The sequence below is a fragment of the Nicotiana tomentosiformis genome, chromosome 12 (genome assembly GCF_000390325.3).
Source record: "Nicotiana tomentosiformis chromosome 12, ASM39032v3, whole genome shotgun sequence".
NCBI classification, from domain to species: Eukaryota; Viridiplantae; Streptophyta; class Magnoliopsida; order Solanales; family Solanaceae; genus Nicotiana; species Nicotiana tomentosiformis.
Genome location: NC_090823.1, coordinates 105060694 through 105084182, shown reverse-complemented (window position 1 = coordinate 105084182; position 23489 = coordinate 105060694). Strand labels below are relative to the sequence as shown.

The 23489-nt window shown below is 38.3% G+C and overlaps 2 protein-coding genes across 3 annotated transcripts; one reads left to right on the top strand and one right to left on the bottom strand.

Annotated features, from left to right (window-relative positions):
* Positions 1-1004: 1004 nt before the first annotated feature.
* LOC104086307 (guanine nucleotide-binding protein subunit gamma 2-like) lies at positions 1005-2825 on the top strand. The gene is made up of 4 exons (XM_009590546.4): positions 1005-1458; positions 1541-1593; positions 2141-2185; positions 2583-2825. The coding sequence occupies exons 1-4, from the start codon at positions 1306-1308 to the stop codon at positions 2662-2664; spliced, it is 333 nt and encodes a 110-aa protein (XP_009588841.1). The 5' UTR covers positions 1005-1305; the 3' UTR covers positions 2665-2825.
* Positions 2826-3025: 200 nt separating this feature from the next.
* Positions 3026-5724, bottom strand: LOC104086306 (phytochrome-interacting ankyrin-repeat protein 2-like). Of its 2 annotated transcripts, XM_033653440.2 has the most exons (4): positions 4991-5724; positions 4789-4869; positions 3627-3798; positions 3026-3519 (listed from the first exon to the last, which is right to left on the bottom strand). In XM_033653440.2, exons 1-4 carry the CDS (start codon positions 5111-5113, stop codon positions 3305-3307), a joined length of 591 nt encoding a protein of 196 aa, XP_033509331.1. In that variant the 5' UTR covers positions 5114-5724; the 3' UTR covers positions 3026-3304. The 2 variants fall into 2 exon arrangements, with proteins under 2 accessions (XP_033509331.1, XP_009588839.1); XM_009590544.4 differs by lacking the exon at positions 4789-4869 and having other exon boundaries at positions 4991-5721.
* Positions 5725-23489: the final 17765 nt, after the last annotated feature.

The window sequence follows — 23489 nt, the reverse complement described above, 5'->3', positions numbered from 1 at the left end:
CTCTGCACATATTTTTTTTCGTGTGCATATCCATGTGCACCTTATCAGCCGCACTATCAGTGAGCCGGGACAGCTTTGGAGACTTCAAAGTATATCTGCCGCGTCCGCAGACCTTAGAGTCCCCTTCTACTCTTTCTCATGTCCATTATCTTCTGTATTTTTCCTTGTTAAACTCTGATGTATAGAGACACTAGATTTTTCCTTCTGTAGTTTGTGATTCACGATATTCCGGGTTTTGAAATTTACTGTGTATTTTTGAACGGTTAAGTGTTAAAATTATGTTTTCATTTCATTATTCCGCAAATGTTAGTCTTACCTAGTCGTAGAGACTATGTACCGTTACGACATTATACGAAGGGGAAATTTGGGTCGTGACAGTAATCGAAAGGGACTTACTAACAAGAGCGTGTTTTAGTTCAATCATATATTTCTGGTTCTTCAATATTACTAGTTTGAAGATTAATTTGTATAACCGAGATGAGTGCAATTAATTATTCAACTTAAGTAATAATATATATTTGTAATCGTGAGATGCATTTATACATTTTTGAGAAATAGAAATTGAAGAATAATAATTTTATTATATAATAGAAATATTAAGTGAAGTCAAGATCGCAACACCTTTTTATTATATTTGTGAAAAACAAAACATTTTCTGTTGCTCTATTCATGCATTTTTAGTTAGTTAATGTACAACTCAACTCTTTCTAATTCTCTCAAATAGAAATTAAAACAAGAAACGACTGTAGAATAGATAAGCCAATCTCTGTGGATTCGACATCTTTCTATACTATTATTTGACAGAGTACTAGTTAGAATTTTATATACGCTAGACACTCGTCAACCATATCTCAATACAATCATAGTATAGTATTTTTTTATCAATAAGTCATCTTTGTCTCTTAGTCCTTTGAAAGGCTTACTAGAATGAGACTATCTAACAACATTTTCAAACTAGTTTCTCTATATCTCTTGTCACATTTTCTTCTTATGCTTTAGGTATTCAAAATTTACTATGTCCAATTAATCTAGATATCATATTTGATCTATTCCACTCCGTCAGATTCTTTGACACTATTTTGTTACATTATTGCTAGTGTTCAAATTCCCCCTGATCTCAGTCAGTCCCCCACTCACCTTTTTGACCATTCCCTATGCAGCCTCCTTGTCCTTGATCTACTTTCATACAACCCCACATTGACTCATTATTGGTTTCTTTGATCTGTCGGTCCAGCACCCTATTTCCTCTAAAATAAAACCCCAACATATCTCCATTTCTTGATCTTAGCTCAAATTTTAGTTTTAATGGAGGAGTCATCATCTTCAGCTTCACAAGGAGAGCTAATTTCTTCATCTTCAAAATCTGTTTCAAGAACTGGCACTCCAAATATGGTTATGGGAAAACATCGTCTGGTTGCTGCAATTGCTTCTCTCAATCAGCAAATCCAGATCATTCAGGTTATTATTTTCTCCAATTTTTCTGTGTTTTTGAGGTTTTTATGTTTTTTCTTATTTGGGAATTTTGTATTGTGATTTTTAGGATGAATTGGATCAACTTGATTCATTTGGTGAAGCCTCCATTGTTTGCAGAGAGTAAGTTATTATGGGAAAATAGAAATTAAATGACTTCTTGATCTTAGCTCAAGTTTTTGTTTTTTTTGAGAATAGGGTCCAGAATATCCAGCTGATGAACGTAGTAGAATTGCAGTGTTAGATAAGAATATTTTTATATCACATTGGACTAAAAAAAATAATAATCCAAGTAGCACATATTAGCGATAGAGAAACTAGATGTATTGGTTATGTACTCTACCAAAGTCACCTATACATGTCAATTGTCACTAAAAATCTATAATTTCTCATAATTCATGCTTAACTTAAGGAAGAGCATATCCGAGATACAAACTAGTTGAGATTTTGGTCTATTTCATATTGGTATTTACATTAGATAAGCTTGTTAGGAGTTTTTTAGTTTGCTTTGAAATTTGTGGTTAATAGAGTCGTACAAAACTTGTCGTGTTAGATAATTCCTATATAAATACAAATTATTGAGTGTTGGTCTTAGAGGAGCTTGATTAGAATAGAAAAGCAAAAACATGTTCTGTACTAACTTAATTGGGGTACGTTTATTTGGTTGCAGACTAGTTTCAAGCGTTGAGTTAATGCCCGATGCTCTGCTTCCAGTGTAAGATTTACCTTAATTTTGTGCTTTTACTTTTATCATTATTATGGCTTAGAGTTTCTAAATATTCTCCGCGACATTGTCAATAAAGAAAAAAATGCAGTGCAGTTTTGGGAAAAAGGTCCTTCAAGATATTCCCAAATTTTCCTGAATGTTTATTGAAAATTTACAAACAAAATAATTAAGTAGTTAACCGTCGATTATTCTCATTATACAAGGATTAAAATAAAGGGAAAGCAAGGGAAAATAAAAGGAGGGAAAATAGACATTTGTTAAGTGTATGTGGATGCAGAAGAAATTATGTTATCCTCTTCCTTATAGTTTTCTATATTAGGTATCTCTTTTAATTCTCTTAAAACAAATTGTAAAAGATTCTCAAAGAAAATAGTAATGCTTGCAGGACAAGAGGACCAATAAATGTTCATTTGGATCGATGGTTTCACGGAGCCAATGACTCAAGACGCAACAAACGCTGGATATGAAAATGAATTCAGAGTTAAGACCTTTATTCCTCACCAACTTGTAACAGAGATTAAGTAAAGCAATTCGAATAACTTCTTCTTTTTTGGTTTATTTTGTAATTAGAGGTATTAATAACAATGTTACCGAGTAAGGAGCCATGGCCCGTGGCTATTTAAAGAAACCTTTACTTCTTGCAAGGATTAAGTGGTTAAAGGTAAAGGAGCGGACCCATTGTCCATCGAGTTTCAAACCGTGCGCCAAATGGCCATTGAAAATTTGTCGGTTATCAGAAAAAAAGATTGATTTCAACCAGAATCACCTGTTCCTAGCATTCTCAGGCGCACTAAGATGTGGGAGACTATAGTTGAGGAACACTTGCCATAAGAACAAGCAGCAGTTCACCATTGAATAAACATACCGAACGTGATTGTTTAATGACGCATGAAATGTTTACACCACAAGGTTTAACAACACACAGATTTTGTCAAGAAGAATCAGAGACATTTATTGTTCCCTTTACTACCGCATCATCTAGAGTGAATTCATTACACGCAATCTACATATATTCAAGACTCCAAATCCAACTGCAGCATGGCTATGCTAATCAACATTTCTTCCTCTGTGGAACATGCAACGAATAACAAATACTACTGTTGCACTTCAGTTTCCCGAGCTGTAAGAGGCCTCACCAGATGATGAACCCTCTAGTTGTAGCAGCCTCATCTCCTCGTAAGCCCATTCGAGACCAGGACAATAGTGGAGTGGAGGATTGAACCTGGTATCATGTATGTTATCCGGCAAGAATGCACCATTTTTAATCAAGAATCTGATTGCTTTCCTCTTTCCTTTTTTAGCAGCATGATGGAGGGGAGTCCCTGAAACAAACAAAAAAGTTGACAGAGAATAGGGATAATGGTGACTAACTTTGATTTTGACACTGATAATAAGGGCAAAGCTGCTTTACATGAGTGTAGGTACTTACATCCACAGACACCCTTAGTTCGTGCATCAATATCGGCGCCTCTCTCAAGCAATTCATCCATAACTCGGAGGTGACCACCCTTAGCAGCAAGATGGAGTGGAGTCACACCAAGTGACTTAGGCCCCCCTGCAGTCACATTTGCATCCATGCCTTCACTAAGAAGTCTCTTGACCTGTTGATAAAACAAAAACAATCAGCATAACATAACCAATGGAAAGCAAGGCAAGTACATTACAGTGAGAAGAAAGGGTTCAAAAGGTAGGGTACCTCTCGGAAATGCACATGCATAAGAAATTCTTATAGTAGGTTACTTTATTAAAAATTAATGAAACAAATAAAAAAAAAAAGGTTGTCCGGTGCACAAATCATCTCGCGTTCACTGATGAAACAAATAAAATTTAGAAAAAGGAAGCCTGGGAAACAGAAAAAGTAAAGAAACTGATGCTTACTTCCTTGCTACCCATAGATCACTGCAACACATCCAGGGACAACACATTACCAATTACATTAAAAAATGAGCTGATAGTAAAGAGAAAAGCTATACTGTTCGATGAGATACTATCACGACCAGAAATCGAGTATGCTTACTGCAACCTACTCGCTCTGTCCCAGTGTTCGGATTTCGAAATTCAAACGAATTATTATTTCACCACAATATTTTCATATGAATGTTTTGAATTATGGAGTATTAATTATTGTGACTTATAGTACTTTTTATGCAGTTTCCAAATATGTAAATTTCATTTGGAAACACTTAAAGATTCTATATCTAAATACTCGGTCAAAATTAAGAAGTTTGAATCTAGAAAAACAAAAAGTGTCACAAATTGGGACAGAGGGAGTACTAAAATTTCTTTATCTTAGGGGGTCAATCTTATCACAGTACCTCACAAATTCTAGATTACAAATGGAAAATTTTTATTTTGTGCCTCACACAATAGAAGCTAGTTGTGTGAGGCCTCTTTTTTGTACACAACTTTGTGGTCCCAGAATTTTGTGGACACAAATGTGTGAGATAAAAGAGGCCTCACACAACTAACATAAGGTGAGCTTTAGCATAATGGATTCTAACTCACAGAAGTACATATATTCCAACATTCTATGTTCTTTTTCCCTAAGCTGTCATCTTGGTAAATACTCTATGATAAAAGGTGCAACTTACAAAACTAAATAGAAGCAGTATCATATATGCAGACATACTTCGCTTTGTCTCATCTTCTTGCCAAGTTCCTGTTATCATTAACTAAAAATCCATAAATAATTAACATGTCCCAAAAAAAAAAGCTCATACATCTAACACACAAATCACATTAAACACTATAAAACATAATAAAAGATGCAACACAAAAAAGAAAAAAGAGTACCTCTTTCAGGTCACCTTTACGAGCAACAATATGAAGAGGAGTCCAACCTCGATCATCCATATCACCTGCACTCATATCCAACCTCCTATACCTCCTACTTAAACCCAATCCTCTTTCTTGCATTTTCCTTTCTTCTTATTTTCCCTTTAATTAAACCATGCTCCAAAGTACAAAGTACAAACCCTTGCCGTGCCAAAAATTCCCTCACAATCAACAAGTTCTAATCTTTCCAATGCAATTGGTATTATTTTTTCAATTTCGCGAAAAGCCCAGAAGAATCTCGAGTAAATAAGGCCCCAAAAAGGTGACAATTTCTTAAAACCCTTCAAATTTACATGATTGAGTGGCAAAAAGAACCAAGAAAAGAAAATATCAAAATGGAGGAGGGCTTTAGCGAGAGGAATGATTGGCCAAGTTGTATGGAGCAAAAGGATTCAAACCAGGCCCAAAAACACGAAGATTAATGAGCTTAATCGCATTCACAGGCGAAGACGGAAGGAGGGAAGAGATCATCATACTGAACTTGATAATGGCCAAAAACAAACAAATATATTCAAGTTCTGGTAGTTACTATTACTGAATTGGAAGGAATCTTGAACCAATTTGGAATACGTTTGGCGGTTGCATATGTGTTTTGATGTAAGAATTGTTGTGAGCAAAAGCCAAAAAAGGTTTGAGATAAAACAGAAGCCCTAAATGTTGCAGGGAATGTTTCGGCACGGATGGCATAGAATTTGGCAGGATGTATATATAGTGCTGGGAGGAATTGGGCACCATACATTTAAGTGTCATTTGGTAGACGGTATAAGAATAATGCTGAATATGGTGTATTAGTAATGATGATATTAGTTATGCTGGTATTAGTTATGCTAACATATTCTTTATCGATTGTTTGGTTTGATGTACTAAAGCATTGCACAATTTCTAAAAGACTTGTTTGTTTACAAAAATATCATCATAACCAGTCCACATATCTTTTCTAAAGAAATATATGTTGAAGAATGTTTGTATATGAAAAGGGTTTAAATAAATTATTTGATTTGTCTATCTATATTGTAGTATAGAACTTAATATTTATTTATAAAATAGAAAATATGCTAAGTATTTATGTATTTACTAGGGATATAATTTTATTTCTCACTTTCTTGGATTATTTCAAATTTGTATTATATAATAACATATTTTAATCAAGTATAAATTTTGAAGGACATTTTTGTCTTTAACTAAGTTAATGCATGCATTAAAATCCATTACATTGTTAATACAATGGTTTCTTAGCACTAGTTATGCATAGGATAATACCAAATATGATGTATAACTAATGCATATGTTCAAAAAGTGTACCAAACAAAGTATTACTAAGAAACAAAGTTGATGCATCCATTATTTTACCTAATGCATCCTACCAAACGACCCCTAATGCGTAACAAGTCCATGTTCTATTTCGTCCCAAATAATAGTTTAAGGTCTGATTATTTTTATTAAGGATAAGATATGTTAATCCCGTAAATATTTTAATATTAAGATAATATCTTTAACCTTGAACAATAAAAAAATTAAGAGTTATTACTTATGAATATATGAATGTATATAATTTTAATTGGTCATACATGAAATGAGATGTAACAAAAGCTTGTGTTTATTGCATTGGATGTAGTCAAGCCGATCCAAGGTCGCGCAAGTTTTGTATAGGCTCTTAATTATCCGCTCCCAAGGCAAAATTTTACGGGGTGTCCTATTTGTTCGTGTCCCCATTTAACTTGTTTCACTTTCATGAAAATTTTTAATTAGTGCTCAAAGTACAAACAACGTCATACCTTTTTTTCCTCCTCGTTTTTCCTCTTCTTCTTCTTCTTCTTCTTCTTCCTTTTCCTCTTCCTCCTCCTCCTCCTCCTCCTCCTCCCCCTCTTCCTCTTCCTCTTCCTCCTCCTCTTCTTCTTCTTCTTCTTCTTCTTAGTTGCAAGGTGGATTTGTTTTGTTATTTTGACAAATTTATCTGGTTTTATTCTTTATAATATTTGAAAGTTATTTGAGCTAATTTAGAATAGATTTGAGTGTTCAATCGTGTGTTGAAATATTGAAATTCGACAAACAAGTTTCTGTTTATGAGCAATTTGTACTTCAAACTAAAAAAATCTTAAATACATACAAATATTAGCTGCACTTCAAATCAAATAAGTGTTAAATGTATCTTAAGTGCAATTTTTCACTTCAAGCTAAAAAAGTTTTAAGTGCATGCAAAAGTTAGTCACACTTCAAAATAAAATAATTCTAAGTGCATCTTAAGATTACAACTTCAGAATCGAATTTTTCCAACTTCAGATTTATTAAGTTTGAAGTTGATCCTAAAACGAATAAACTTATAAATTTATGTGCAATACGGATATAACTTTAATGGTGACCCATAAACTGAATATATATATTGTAGGCATATAAATTTTATTAAAATTAAATCCATAAAATAATTTGAATTATATTTTAAAATTCAAGATATATTGATCCAAATAAATATTATGGGCTAATATAATTGAATTACTTATATAAGTCCAATATATATAAATTAAATAAATAAGTCTTAATCTATTGGGCTAAAGTGATGAGCCCATTTCATTAAGCCCAAGATGTCATCTTCCTAGAGGCCCAGTTCGGTGCCACGTGTCATATGACGTGGTACGCCAAGTCAAGCAGAAGAGCCAATAGGATCATGCCATGTGTCAAAATGACAAGGCATGTCAAGTCACATTAAAAGGCCGATAAAATCGCGCCACATGTGCAAGTGACATGTTCTGGCCAATCAAATACGGTCATGTCATACTTCAATTTGATTGGTCGGAAAGGGTTTGTTCTTATCATAACTCTTCCCTCCCACAACTATAAATAGGGGTCTTCATAACCCACTAAAGAGACCAGAAGTTATAACAAGAAGCAAGAGAGAGCTCGTGGATCAAACGCCGCGAATTTCTCCACAAGTTTCAAGCTTCAAACAATCAAGTTCAAGTTCAACAAATCAAGTTCAAGCTCAAGAACGAAGAACAAATCAAGTTCAAGCTCAAGAACGAAGAACAAATCAAGATTCAAGGAGTACAAGTTCAAATCAAAGTTCGTGCTAGTTGAATTCAAGGTTATCGTTTGTGACAACAAATATAGGTTCAAGATCAAGCTCAAAGAACCTTGAATTTATTTACTATTGGAAAAAAGAATCAGAGGATTCATAGAGATTGTACACTCAAATATTTGAAATCAAATACTACATTTGTTGCGATATTTTTCAGTCTCGATTTTATTTTCTTGACGCAATTTATTGTCAACAAATTCTGGCACGCCCAGTGGGACAATCTCTATCTCTCATCTCAACTTTTCAATCATCGATGTTCAAGAACATTGAAATGGCTTTAAAAAAAAAATCAACCCCGGTTCAATTTCCACCAAGGCTGCTAATTCCAGGTTCTATGCTGATATGGAAAGCATCCTTGATGTTACCTTTGGAAGCTTTGGACCAGTTACGAGGAGAAAAGCAAGCACGTTAGGACAACAAGCACCCCAAGTGTCATCCGCATCAACCCCTGTTTTCGGATCTTCATCCTCAAAAGGATCAAGATCTTTCACAAACGCACCCGAAAGAGGAAGCGATGTTGCTGAAAAGATCAAGAAAACTCTTGTTCTGCTTGACCTCTCTGGATCCAAGCACTCTGCTGTGAAGGAAGATGATGATGCTTCAAGTGATGGATCCTCCCCACTTACACCACATAGCGTGAGCCAATCAAGGATCAATATGTGTGAAAATTCATGCTACTCTCCATCGTCCACGACAATCATGAAAGCCATGGTGACAAACACTTCATCTGTGGAGGAGAAGTTGGCAAACTTGACGGAAGCAATCACTGGCTTGACCAAGTGCATGCAAAATCAAGATGCTAGAATCGACAAGCTAACAGATAGGGTGGAAATCTTGATGAAAGAAGAATCCACCCACGCACCTGGTAAGCTCCCAAAAGTTCCAGAGGGTGATTCTCCCCCAAGACAAGTAGCATCCGTTAAGGCTATCCCTGTCTCATCTGAAGGGATGATTCCAATCGATCAACTGAAGGAGTTTATTGAAGGAACCATTAAGAACAAGCATGAAGTTGCTGCCAAGTCCTCCCTTACATACGCAAAGTCGTACACTGCAAGGATCAATATGTTGAAGATGCCTGCTGGCTATCAACCTCCAAAGTTTCAACAGTTTGATGGTAAAGGAAATCCAAAGCAACATGTGGCGCACTTCGTTGAGACATGCAACAACGCTGGGACTTATGGAGATTACCTTGTCAAACAGTTTGTTCGCTCGCTAAAAGGAAATGCTTTTGATTGGTATACAGACCTCGATGCAGGATCTATTGATAGATGGGATCAACTAGAGAAAGAGTTCCTCAATCGCTTTTATAGCATAAGGCGCACTGTGAGCATGGTGGAACTCACAAATACTTGTCAATGGAAGGGTGAACCAATTATCGACTTTATCAATCGTTGGAGGAACGCAAGCCTTAACTGTAAAGACAAGCTTAGTGAAGCTTCTGGCATAGAGATGTGCATCCAAGGCATGCATTGGGGATTGCGCTACCTCTTGCAAGGTATCAAGCCTAGCACATTTGAAGAACTTGCAACTCGTGCCCATGACATAGAATTGAGCATGGCCTCCGCTAGAAATGAAAGGCTGCCTATCTATGAACCTCGCAAAGGGAACGACAAGCAAAACATCAGAAAATACAGCAAGTTTGTACCAAGATCTGAAAACAAAGAAGCTATGAATGTCAACACATCACATGTGAAGTTCACGACGAAGGTGAGCAAGAAACAGAGTATGAAATCCACTTCGTTTCAAGATAAGCCAAGTGGAAAGTTGACTCTAATAGAAATGCAAGAGAAAGAGTACCCATTTCTGGATTTTGATGTGCCAGCCATTTTCAAAAAACTCCTCGAGTTAAATCTCATTGAGCTTCCGGAGATGAAGCGACCAAATGAAGCTGGGAAAACTGATAACCCAAATTACTACAAATATCATCAACTTGTGAGCCACCCTCTGGAGAAGTGCTTTGTCTTCAAGGACAAAGTTATGGACTTGGCTCGTGAAAAGAATATCGTGCTTGAAGATGAGAAAGCAAGCGCAAACCAAGTCTCTATTACATTTGGCTCATTCAGTCCAGACGAATTAGTAAAGATGAAGAATTACTAGAGAACAACAAAGTTGAAGACGATCAACCTGAGGATGATAAAGGTTGGACGTTGGTGACTCATCGTAGGCACCACAGAAGGAGCCCACGAAAAGAATCAGTAGAACAACCAACAAGTAAAATGATGGTAAAAAGACCAAGGAGATGGAATCCAGTTAAGCACTTAAAGAAAGCAAAAGTGGAGGTACACCACCCTCAAAAGCCACGACATCCAGTGACCTTGGAGGAGTTCTTACCAAGTTGGTTCCGCACGAAGATTTCCTATGGGGGTATTGATGCTTCATGTTGCCATGGTGACCAAGGGGAAGAAAAGAGTGATGACCTACTGTTGGCACCATCTTCGGAAAAGCTCATCGAGTCCACTCCTCAAGAAGTTAATGCTTGTGAGGAAAAAGTCACGTTCACAAATGATGATCTTCTGCTAGGTGACACTCTTCATAACTGCCCATTGTACCTGGCTATATATGTGATGAAAGGGTAAATCAAATTTTGGTTGATGGAGGATCCTCAGTGAACATTTTGCCAATTCGCACTGTGAAAGAACTTGGTATTCCCATGAACGAACTCTCAGAAAGTCATGTGATGATCCAAGGATTCAACCAAGGGGGACAAAGAGCCATAAGTGCGATCAGGTTGGGAATCATCATTGAAGATATGCAATCAAGTGCATGGCTGCATGTGAACGATGCAAAGACTTCATACAATGTCTTGCTCAGAAGGACTTGGATACATGAGAATAAAATGGTTCCATCTACCTACCATCAATGTTTGAAGTACTATGAGGGTGAAGTCGAGAAGAAGATAGTTGCTGATGATGAGCCATTCACCGAGGCTGAGTCACACTTCACCGATGCAAAGTTTTACTTGAGAACCGCATTGTGAATGAGCTAAAAACCGATGATGGCATGAAAATCAAGAATGACGAGCCCACAAATAAAAGAGATGAGGTGATTGCTGGTAGAGCCAAATCTGTTACTAAGGAGGTACAACCCAACGTGAATAAATCTCATAGAGGGGATATTGCGTCTTATGGCAAGAAAGTAAGTCCTGTACTCCAATATGTCCCTAAAAGAAATAAAAATGAAGGCGAATCATCTAATCTCCAAACTAACATGCTAAAAGAGTTAACTCTTCCGGTAAAATGATTTGAGGCAGTAAAGTTGTCCTCAAAGCCACTTGTAGGGTTTGTAGCCCAAAATCGTTTGCAGAATGTGGCACTCCCTACAAAGCGAACAGATGAAGGTTTTGATCCTAATGCTTACAGGCTATTTGTAAAAGCTGGATACAATCCCAATGAGCCGTCAAAGTTAGAGAAGCTCCCATCAGAAGATACGACGAGGAAACCACATGAAGGTTTGGGATACAAGCAACCGTTACCAGTGCACATCTCCATAAGAAGGGCGAGCAAAAATTATATCACTGTAGAAGACGAATCTGCCGCTTCTAACAGGCCTTCTATTTATGATCGACTTGGAAAATCAACTATGAGGACTTCTGTGTTTGAGAGATTGGGTCCATTAAAGAAGGGGAACAAGTTATAGAGAAATTTTCAAAGCATAAGAACACCCGCTTCACCCAAAATCCAGAAGATCTCTAAGGATTTCCAAAGTTTGGTTCCTTCTAGAATGAGGCGACAAACAAAACTTATGGTTTCATGCAAAGAAGTACTGAAGGTAAAGCCATATATTGTGGTCTACACTAAGGAACGTGACAAAGATGAAGAAAGTGTGGGTTATTTGTATCATGTTACTGTACAAGGCGAGAATAGTGTTCCATCTTCAATGGAGGATAATGCAGAATTGGATGATGTTTCACCATGTTATCACATATCCTTCAATGATGGGGACTCTCAAGAAGATAAAGATACGGAAGATGCTCCAGCTAAACTTGAAGAAGGAGTGAATACTACAGTTGATGCCTTAAAAGAAGTTAACCTTGACACCGATGAAGAACCAAGACCCACCTACCTAAATGCTTTACTAGAAGTTGATGAAGAAAGCACTTATATTGAGTTACTCAAGGAGTTCTTGGATGTATTTGCTTGGAGCTACAAAGAGATGCCTGACTTGGACCCGAAAGTAGCAGTCCATCACCTTGCCGTCAAGAATGGTGCTCGCCCTGTTAAACAAGGCCAAAGGCACTTTAGGCCAGACTTGGTTACCTTGATTGAAACCGAAGTTAACAAACTCATTGAAGCTGGCTTTATTTGTGAAGTTAAATACCCAACATGGGTTTCAAGTATTGTCCCTGTAAGGAATAAAAATGGCCATATTTGAGTGTGCGTTAACTTTAGGGATCTCAGTAATATGTGCCCGAAAGATGAATTCCCACTTCCTATTCCAGAGCTGATGATCGATGCTACTACTGGGTATGAGGCAATGTCATTTATGGACGGTTCATCGGGCTATAACCAAATTCGCATGGCGCCAAAATATGAAGAGCTTACTGCATTCCATACCCCAAGGGCATTTATTGGTACAAGGTAATGCCTTTTGGCTTGAAGAACGCTGGTGCTACTTACCAAAGGGCTATGCAGAATATTTTTGATGATTTTCTCCACAAGAATGTTGAATGCTATGTTGATGACTTGGTGATAAAATCAAGAGAGAAGAGCAACCACTTGAAAAACATGAGAATGGTGTTCGAGTTGCTCTGGAGGTACCGACTTAGGATGAATCCATTGAAATGTGCCTTTGGAGTTACTTCTGGAAAGTTCCTTGGTTTCATTGTCCGACATAGAGGGGTCGAAATTGATCAAGCCAAAGTGGATGCCATTTTGAAAATGCCTGAGCCTCGGGATATTCACGAATTAAAAAGTATGCAAGGAAAGTTAGCGTACCTTAGGAGATTCATCTCAAACCTATCTGGGAGGTTCCAACCATTCAGTCGCCTTATGAAGAAAGGTGTCCCTTTCAAATGGGACCAAGTGTGTAGCAATGCCTTTGAGACCATTAAATCCTACTTGATGAAGCCTCCAGTTTTGGCAGCCCCTATACTTGGAAAGCCGCTGATACTGTACATTTCAGCACAAGAAAGGTCTGTTGGAGCACTGTTGGCCCAAGAAAATAGTGAAGGGAAGGAAAACTCCCTTTACTACTTAAGCAGGATGATGAAACCACATGAGCTGAATTATTCGCCAATTGAAAAGTTATGTTTAGCGCTAGTCTTCTCAATCCAAAAGTTGAAGCACTACTTTCAAGCTCATGTCATTTGTTTGGTTTCTAGAGAAAATCCCATCAAGTTTGTGATGTCAAAACCTGTCCTTATTGATCAACTAGCAAGGTGGTACCTCCAATTTCAACATTTTGAAATCATGTACATCCCTCAAAAGGCTATAAAAGGACAAGCATTGGCAGACTTCTTGGCAGATCACCCTATACCTGATGATTGGGAGCTAACTGATGAACTGCCCGATGAGGACGCAATGGTCATTGAAGTTCAACCTCCATATAAGATGTACTTTGATGGTGTTGCACATCATGGATGAGCTGGTGCTGGTGTAGTATTTGTTACTTCTCAAGGTGAAGTTCTACCTTACTCTTTTACGTTGACGCAACTCTGCTCTAACAACGTTGCTGAGTATCAAGCACTAATACTTGGGCTTGAAATGGCTGTCGAAATGAAGCGGTTGCAATTGCAAGTCTTTGGTGACTCTCAGTTGGTGATCAACCAATTTTTAGGTAGTTATGAGGTTAAGAAACCTAAACTACGCCCATATCATGATTATGCTAAAAAATTAATGGGATGGGTCAGTGACGTGACTATTCAACATGTACCAAGGAAAGAAAATAAGAAGGCTGAGGTGTATCACCACCTTCACACAAAGCGGCCCTACCACCTCACCCCAACATATGTGGGTGGAGGTGTATCACGATACCATAATCTCTACACAAAGCGGCCATGCCGCCTCACCCCAATATATGTGGGTGGAGGTATATCACAATACCATAATATCTACACAAAGCGGCCCTGCCGCCTCACCCCAATATATGCGGGTGGAGGTGTATCACAATACCACAATCTCTGCACAAAGTGGCCCTTCCGCCTCACCCCAATATGTGCGGGTGAAGGTGTATCACAATATCACAATCTCTACACAAAACGTCCCTACCGCCTCACCCCAATATTTGCGGGTGGAAGTGTATCACAATATCATATATATAATCAAAGCGACGTGATTAACATTACCTTTAAGGTTGTAATTTCCCATATCATTGGAATACTTCATGTTCATGTTCATACTCAATATGGAGGAACACAACTCATTACGTTAGCACACGTATGGTAAATCAATAAGTCAATTTCAATGGCACATGACCCAAATACGTTTTCCATAAGATTTATCGTCACTTAGCATAGGACATCCCTCTTCCACTACATTATATACTCTCTTGTCATCTTAAGGTCATTAACTAAGTTCATGATTCTTGGGGGCTTAACATCGAAGTCATTTACATTAATTATTTTAGTAGCATACATACTATGATTGAAACCATAGGGACATACAACACCTCATAATTCTCATTTTGGCTACCGACCACCTTTCATGTTCATACCATCACTTACTTATACTTGCCATGGGTGATCATAGGATATCAATACATTTAAAATATTTAGGACACCATATCCTCTCCTTTTGAGGGTGTAGGAGCTTATAACACATTGGAAACATAAGTACAAATACGTTCATCTCATAACCTTTCACACCATATATCACTTCACAATTACTTTCAACTATTTACAACATCCTTATTTCATTGGATCCCTTGGCCATACATATTATTCTTCATTCATGGGACTGTGGCTGTATATCATATTCCTCACTTTCATTTCTTTACTTTCAAGGATTATCATCATAAACACCATCATATAGAATACTATTGAAATACCTTTCCCCAAAAGGGCAATACACAATTTTAACTCATGAATATGTAAGAACCCAAAACATATTGGAAATACCTACCAAGCATAACATTAGTTAGAAAAACTACATTTGGACATGACTTGAGTACATAAGCTTTTGGATAATTCTATTTTCGGAGTCAGTTTAGAATAGTTGAATCAAGTCTTATTTCATAATATTTCACACATCATTTCATTTCATTGGCGTTATTGGCCATAAGTATAACTTTCATTCTTGGCACGGTATTCACACTTTATATCCCCAACTCACTACTTTCACTTTCAAGCATCTTTATAGATTATCGACAAAAAAGAATCCCTAATCACGACTTTTAGTATACCTATGAGCAATTAAGAGTCTTATGCACATTGAGACTTCTTACATAATTTGGCATAATAACCTTCACTTGAAACACTACTTGGAGTCATAACATTTTTATACCCAACTAATGCTTTGAATACAATCCCGAAGGATAACATCATATGATAAAAGCATCTGGAACACATTTTGAACATATACCTTTCAACACAAAGCTTATTCAGAATAGTTAATTTATAATGAATTACTCGAGACTTACAAGAACATCATGGAATTCAATACTAGGAGAGAAGTTTAGCCAACATACCTCGCTTTGAACTTACCTTAAGTTACTACAATGTTCCGAAAATCGTAGAAACGTTAAATCTATTTTGAGACATAACAAAATTAAACACAAATTAGGAAGATATTAATGGCCTCAGGTCATTTGAGCATTTTATCAAATACTAGATGTGTAAATTGGTTACAAAGTTCTTCCACAAGATTCCATTCACTTCACTACCTAATCTTTACCCATTTAGGCTCAACAATCTTTCCATAAACCTTATTGGTACATACATGTATACATAATACTCTCACACCCAAGAATCATACTCTCAATCACCCATCTTTTACCCCAAACTTGAAATTGAAGACTAGGGTTAGAATCTTACCTCTTGAGTGAAGATCTTGTGAGATTTCCTTATTGGATTTCAAATCTTGGACAAGATCTTGATAAACAAAGCACTTTAGCTTCTTCCTCTCTCTAGAACACTCTTAGTTCTCTTTAAAAATATCATATTTTTGCCTTCAAAATGAGCCCCAAAGGCTATTTATCAAAATGGGGCCGAGTTATAAAAATAGAAAAATGGACCCTCCGAACTCAGGTCTGCGATCGCAGAATGGACCGCATAACGGGTATGCGGTCCGAAAAATGGACCACAAAACTGATGCCCGGAACTAGGCTAGACTGGTCAGGTCTGCGACCATTCTACGGTCCGCAGGCCACTTATACGGTTCGCAGAATGATTCTGCGGTCGTGAAATTGACTGCAGAATCACATTCTGCCAGCCGTTTTTGAATTTGGTCATAACTTCTTGTAGGAGTGTCTAAATGACAAACGGTTTAATGCGTTGGAAACTAGACTCAAAGGGATTTAATTTTATAGGTAGAGTGCCTCCTAAGTGCTTATAGTTTAGTAGAATCATGCGTTTGAAGTAGGATCATGTGCGAATTGAGACATCCTTTTCACTTAATGTATCCAACTTATTCCACACAAATTCTTGCCATTCACAAAACTTCTTAGTATGTTCCAACACACCTTAAAAATATATTTTCATTTCAAAATAATGTGGTTCCATCCCATGGGTCTCCTTTAATACTCGAATACATTATTCCCAAATACCGTTGGCGTACTTTAAAATCTTAAATCATTAGAAAATTTTAACGGGGGCCTTATAGTCTTGTTCCAACCCTTACAACACTGCAACGATGAAAGCGATGTACAGAATCTCATAACTACCCGTCAGATTAATAAATCATGAAGTTCTTCCGTTCGACAAGAACCATTATCGTACTCTAAATTGATTAATGATATTTCCCCTCTAAACATACATTATACAAATTTGATTTTACTATTCCAGGTCCAACAACCTCGTCTCACCCAATACAAGCTTCTAGGTTGATAAGCCACATAAAACACTTTCTAAAATCTCATACGAGGCGATCCGTGCGCCCAACAAGCCACAACTCGAATATGACCAATAAGAAAAGGAAACTCAGGTACAGAACTATCCCGCACACATGATAGATATGACCACCGAACAAAATACTATGAATCTATCCTACAAAGGAGAAGTAAAACACAAAAAATAGTATAAGGAATCGTACACAATATCTCACTGGTGCGATGTGCAACTCGATCCAAACATGATACCCGTGGTGGCGCGCAACCCGATCCAATCATCACAATCTATATGGGAAAGTCCATCGAGCCAAAATGCTCATACTCAGTAGATAGACATATATCAACCATAATCACTCCAAGTGCATAAACATAACCATGGGGAGACAGATAGCATCATGTGCTAGAAAGGGCTAAGAACAACTAAGGTGCAATATACAACCAACATCTCGAGAGCCATTTCAGTCATATAACACCACAAACCTACATAGGACCACATCATGCGCGTGAATAATCAAGCCGCCTCATACCCTTCTAGCATAAAAAAAGTAACACATAAAATATATGATGACAGGAAGAACATCCACCACGCTCGAAGACTCATCCATAGAAAAATATTGTGTTGTATAAACATATCTGATCTGGTGTAGAATATACCTTCACATTAGGCCTACCAATGGACCTCTAAACCGATTCCAAACACCTCAAAATAGGTATATATCCTTTCAAGATCCACAATGGCCCTATCCATGACCTAAAAAGACTTCCATAGTCTGCAACCAAGGAATAACGCGTCTTTCAGATATAAACTCTCCAATCTACGATAGTACCAGAATCTCCATACCTGATCTTAATATCTCTCCTTTAAATGACTGGAACATTACACCTATACAATTTTCCCACAACCTTCCGCACCAAGTAACGAAATTTGTACATCCATGGCTACCAACCATGCTATTCTATAGTGCTAATCAAGAATTTGCAAATTAATACACAATGCCTCTTCCACATAACACCATTCTTAGGCGACACTAAAATAACGCCAATATTATCTAAACATCTGAAATCTCCCCCGCTCCCCTCGAGCTCGTGACATTTATGTCAAAACTGAACTTCATCCTTGATCCTTCAATACCAATTCCACACCACTCACTGTACCTATCATGCAATTACGCGAGAGTAAAAGAATTTCATCATGACTCTTGAACCACTAGTAGAATAAACACTTCATAAGCTAGAAACCTCCTTCACCTAACTCATTTCAGGATAAAATCGTAACACGCGACCGATTTCCCATAACCGTAGAGGACACAAACCTCAAGTCATGGTCTAAATCGTCAAAACCTTTTCGGGACCCATTTGCACATAACCAAACCATTAAAACAAAGTCTTCTTAAGAAACCCAGTCTCGCAGACCACCAAACCCATAAATATAGCCTCCAACACCAGTATAGCCTTATCGCACCAAGGAACCGATCGTTTCTCTTACCATGCCAATCTAAGACACTACTAAACTGACCTAACTTCTTCAGATATCCTCTTGGCTTGCCTTTTAAATAACATTTCTCTTACCAGCACACATTTTATTTCAATCAACATTCATCATGAGTGACCTTAAATCGCAAGACCACGTCATCTCGATACCCATCAACTAAGGAGACCAAGACATCTCGAGGTTCTGGGGGATTCGGTGGATTCTACTCTGCGAGTATAAATCATTATGGCGGGGGCTCGGGCAGTCGGCTAGCCCAGTTCGCACATCGGATTAATCGAGGTGCTCTAGTAAGTTCTTTTAATGCACCACTGACATAAGTTTCCTACAATGGTTATTCCAGTTATCTGGCACAAACTCAGTATGAGCAGCCAAACTCGTAAATGGGTTGTTATGAATGCGGTGATACTAGGCACATCATGATAAAATTGTCCCAGACTTGGGAGAGATATATTTCATCAAAGCACTCATGCTACGTGCCCCATTGCAGTTACTACACCACCCACACGACCAGTTAAGGTGGAGGACAGGTGGGTAGAAGGCGTCCTAGAGGTGGAGGCCCAGTCGTTGATACAATTATTTTATGGTATGGCGGAGGTCGATACATCAGATGGTGTCGTTACAGGCGCGATCTCGATTTAATATAAAGGAATAATTTCCTTAACTTGATTTGGTTCTGAGTATCAAGACGAGTCCTCCTATTGTGCTCCATTTATGAGTGAGCTTCGTAATTCTATAATCTACTTATATGTTTACTCATGTTGGGAGATTCTATGGAGATAACTACACCTATCATTCCATATTGGTCACTAATAAGAGCTGTGAGGCTAAAGGTGGCTTTCTATTACTCATATCAATAAGTTTTGATGTAATTTCCGGATAATTAATTACAAATTGGGAATTATATGCCTTACCGGTGTGGGGTTCATTATGTGTTGTGATTTTATGTAACCGAAATTATTTAAAAGGAGAAAATGGAAATTTTCGATTGGCACGATGTGCATATTACTTGTGATTCAAAACTGAGAACGAGATCCTCGCATTTTAATATAAAGTGATATGTTTAAACTGGGCTACGAGTTGCAGTGGAAGTTATATAAGGACGAGATCCTTGTGATAAAAATCCTTGTGTTTAAATCCTCCCTTGTGAAATTAAATTTGTACAATAGTACTAATAGGGAGTCATGCCTGCTAGGGTTATTTTAAAATATTTGTATGAAATTCTTTGTGCATACTTGCCAAATTCGTGTAGTAATATTGAGTTGTAACCTATGAGGTAGGTGCCTGCCCAGGTGGCATTAAATGTGACTAGTTAATTCGGGTAAACAATTATGAGGTCTTCATGTCTCGTATCTCGTTATTAGTATTGTGAAGATTTGAAACGAGATTTTTGTTAACATGAAGTTAATTGACGATTCTGTAATTGATTATGAACAACTATTAAGACCATATTGACCCAGAAGGGTGTTACATTCAGATGGTCAGATGAGTGTGAGTTGAACTTTCAGAAGCTCAAGACCGCTTTGACTACGGCGCCAGTATTGGTATTACCCACAGGTTCAGGATCATATACGGTATATTGTGACGCATCTCACATTGGGCTTGGTGCAATATTAATGCAAAATGGCAAGGTAACTGCATATGCGTCACGGCAGTTGAAAGTTCAAGAGAAGAATTATCCTGTTCATGACTTAAAATTGGCAGCCATTGTTCATGCGCTGAAGATTTGGAGGCATTACCTCTACGGTGTCTCGTGTGAGGTATTTACTGATCATTGTAGCCTTCAGTATCTGTTCAAACAAAAAGATCTTAATTTGAGGCAGAGAAGATGGTTGGAGTTGTTGAAAGACTATGATATCACTATTTTGTATCACCCCGGAAAGGCCAATGTGGTGGCCGATGCTTTGAGTGGAAAGGCTGTGAGTATGGGTAGTCTTGCATATATGCTGGTTGGTGAGAGGCCATAAGCTACAAATGTTCAAACTTTGGCTAATCAGTTCCTGAGGTTAGATATTTCAGAACCCAGTCGAGTTCTAGCTTGCACAGCCGCTCGGTCTTCTTTATATAAGCGCATCAGAGAGAGGCAGTATGATGATCCTCATTTACTTGTCCTTAAGGACACGGTGCGGCACGGTGATGCCAAACAGGTTGCTGTGGTGGAAGATGGAGTTCTGCAAATGTAGGGCCATATTTGTGTGCCTAATGTGGATGGGCTTCGTGAGTTAATTATTGAAGAGGCACACAGTTTCGGGTATTCTATTCATCCAGGTACCGCTAAAATGTATCAAGATTTGCGGCAACATTATTGGTGGAGGAGAATGAAAAATGATATAGTTGCACATGTAGCTCGGTGTCTGAATTGTCAACAAGTTAAGTACGAGCATTAAAGACCTGGTGGTTTGCTTTAGAAGTTAGAAATTCCTGAGTGAGAGTGGGAGCGTATCACTATGTATTTTGTTTTTGCGCTCCCACGGACTCAGAGAAAATTTGACGCAGTTTGGTCATTGTGGACAGGTTGACCAAGTCAGCCCATTTCATTCCAGTGGCAGTTACCTATTCTTTAGAGAAGTTATCTGAAATTTACATTTGTGAGATTGTACGCCTTCACGGTGTGCCTGTGTCTATTATTTCAGATCGAGGTACGCAGTTTACCTCACATTTCTGGAGGGCTGTACAGCGTGAGTTAGGCACGTGGGTGGAGTTGAGTACAACATTTCATCCACAGATAGACGGACAGTCAGAGCGCACTATTCAGATATTGGAAGATATGCTACGCGTTTGTGTTATAGACCTTGGAGGTTCTTGGGGATCATTTATTGCCACTTGCGGAGTTGCTTATAATAATAGCTACCAGTCGAGCATTCAGATGGCTCCATATGAGGCATTATACGGAAGGCGATGCCAATCGCCAGTTGGTTGGTTTGAACCGGGAGAGGCTCGGTTGTTAGGTACCGATTTGGTACAGGATGCCTTGGATAAGGTCAAGATTATTCAGGATCGACTTCGCACAGCTCAGTCTAGGCAAAAGAGTTATGCCGACCGTAAAGTTCGTGATATTGCATCCATGGTTGGAGAACGAATATTGCTCCGGGTTTCACCTATGAAAGGTGTAATGAGGTTCGAAAAGAAGGGCAAGTTGAGCCCTAGGTATATCAGACGCTTTGAAATTCTTGAAAGGGTGGGTGAAGTAGCCTATAGGCTTGTATTACCACCAAGTTTATCAGCGGTTCATCCAGTGTTCCATGTGTCTATGCTCTGGAAATATCATGGCGATCCGTCCCATGTGTTAGATTTCAGCTCAGTCCAATTGGACAAAGATTTGACTTACGAGGAGGAGTCGGTGGCTATTCTAGCCCGGCAGGTCCGACAGTTGAGGTCAAAAAGTTATCCTTCAGTTCGGGTGCAATGGAGAGGTCAGTCGGTAGAGGCAGCCACCTGGAAGTCCGAGTCGGACATGCGGAGTAAATATCCACACTTATTCAAAAGCTTAGGTACTTCTTTCTAACTCCGTTCGAGGACGAATGTTTGTTTTAGAGGTGGAGAATGTGATTACCCAAAATGTCATCTTTAAATTTAATAAGTAATTCTTTATTCTAAGACCTCGAAAAGCACCATTTATCATTCCTCGACTTACGTGCACAGTCCGTACAATTTTCCAGAAAAGTTTTTATGTGAAAAATGGATTAAAATGGGAAATAGACCTTTAAAACTCAACTAAGTTGACTTTGGTCAACATTTTGAGAAAACGGACTCGGATCAGTATTTTGAAAATTCTGGTAGGTCTGTATCGTGATTTGGGACTTGGGCGTATGCCCAGAATCAAATTCCGAGGTCCCTAGCCCGAGTTATGGAATTTTGTTGAAAAATTAAAAGCTTGAAAGCTTAATGATTTCTAAGAAATTACTGATGTTGGATTTATTGACCTCGGGTCCGTATTTTGGTTCGGAAGCCCGGTATAGGTCCATTATAATATTTATGACATATCTGCCGAATTTGGTGAGAATCATAGTTGATTTGACGTGATTCGGACGTCCGGTTGTAAAAATATAAGTTTTAAAGTTTTCTTGAAAACTTCCTTTGATTTGGTGTCCGATTCGTAGTTCTAGGTGTTATTTTGGCGATTCGATAGCGCGAGCAAGTTCGTATGATATTTTAGGACTTGGGTGCATGTTTGGTTTGGAGCCCCGAGGGATCGGATTGATTTCGGGTGATTAACGGACCATTTTTGGACTTGGGAAAAACTGTAGAAACCTGCTTCTCGTATCCTTCTTCGCGTTCGCGAGAGGTGGCTCGTGTTCGCGAAGAAGAAACTGGAGGTATGTAAAATTTACTCTTCGCGTTCGCGAAGAGGGGGATGCATTTGCGAAGGGAAGTGGGCAGTGTTCATCACGAACGCGTGGAAGTGTTCGCGTTCGCGTAGAAGGCGAGGCCTGGCTGGGCACCAAGAGTTAAAGCTTCCCGTTTGCGTAGGGTGTATCGCGTTCGCGAAGGCCAAATTTGGCAAGGCTTCGCGTTCGCGACATTGCCTTCGCATTCGCAAAGAGCAAAGTTTTGGTAGCACAAAAATGTGCTTCGCGAACGCGAGGCACTGACCGCGTTCGCGAAGGGTAAAAATCCCAGAAACAGAACTTAAGTTCTAGAAATGGGGTTTCGACCCATTTTCAATTCTTTCCCATATTTGAGCTCGGGTAAGGCGATTTTTGGGCGATTTTCACGGGAAAACATTGGGGTAAGTGTTCCTTATCCTATATTGATTATATTTCATGATTTCATACTCATTTATATCATGAATTCGTGAATTTATGGAAGAAAAATTAGATTTTTATAAAATCTTCCAAAAATGAAGATTTAAGATTTGTAGGTCCATTTGATATCGGAATTGGACAAATTTGGTATGGTTGAACTCGTATCGG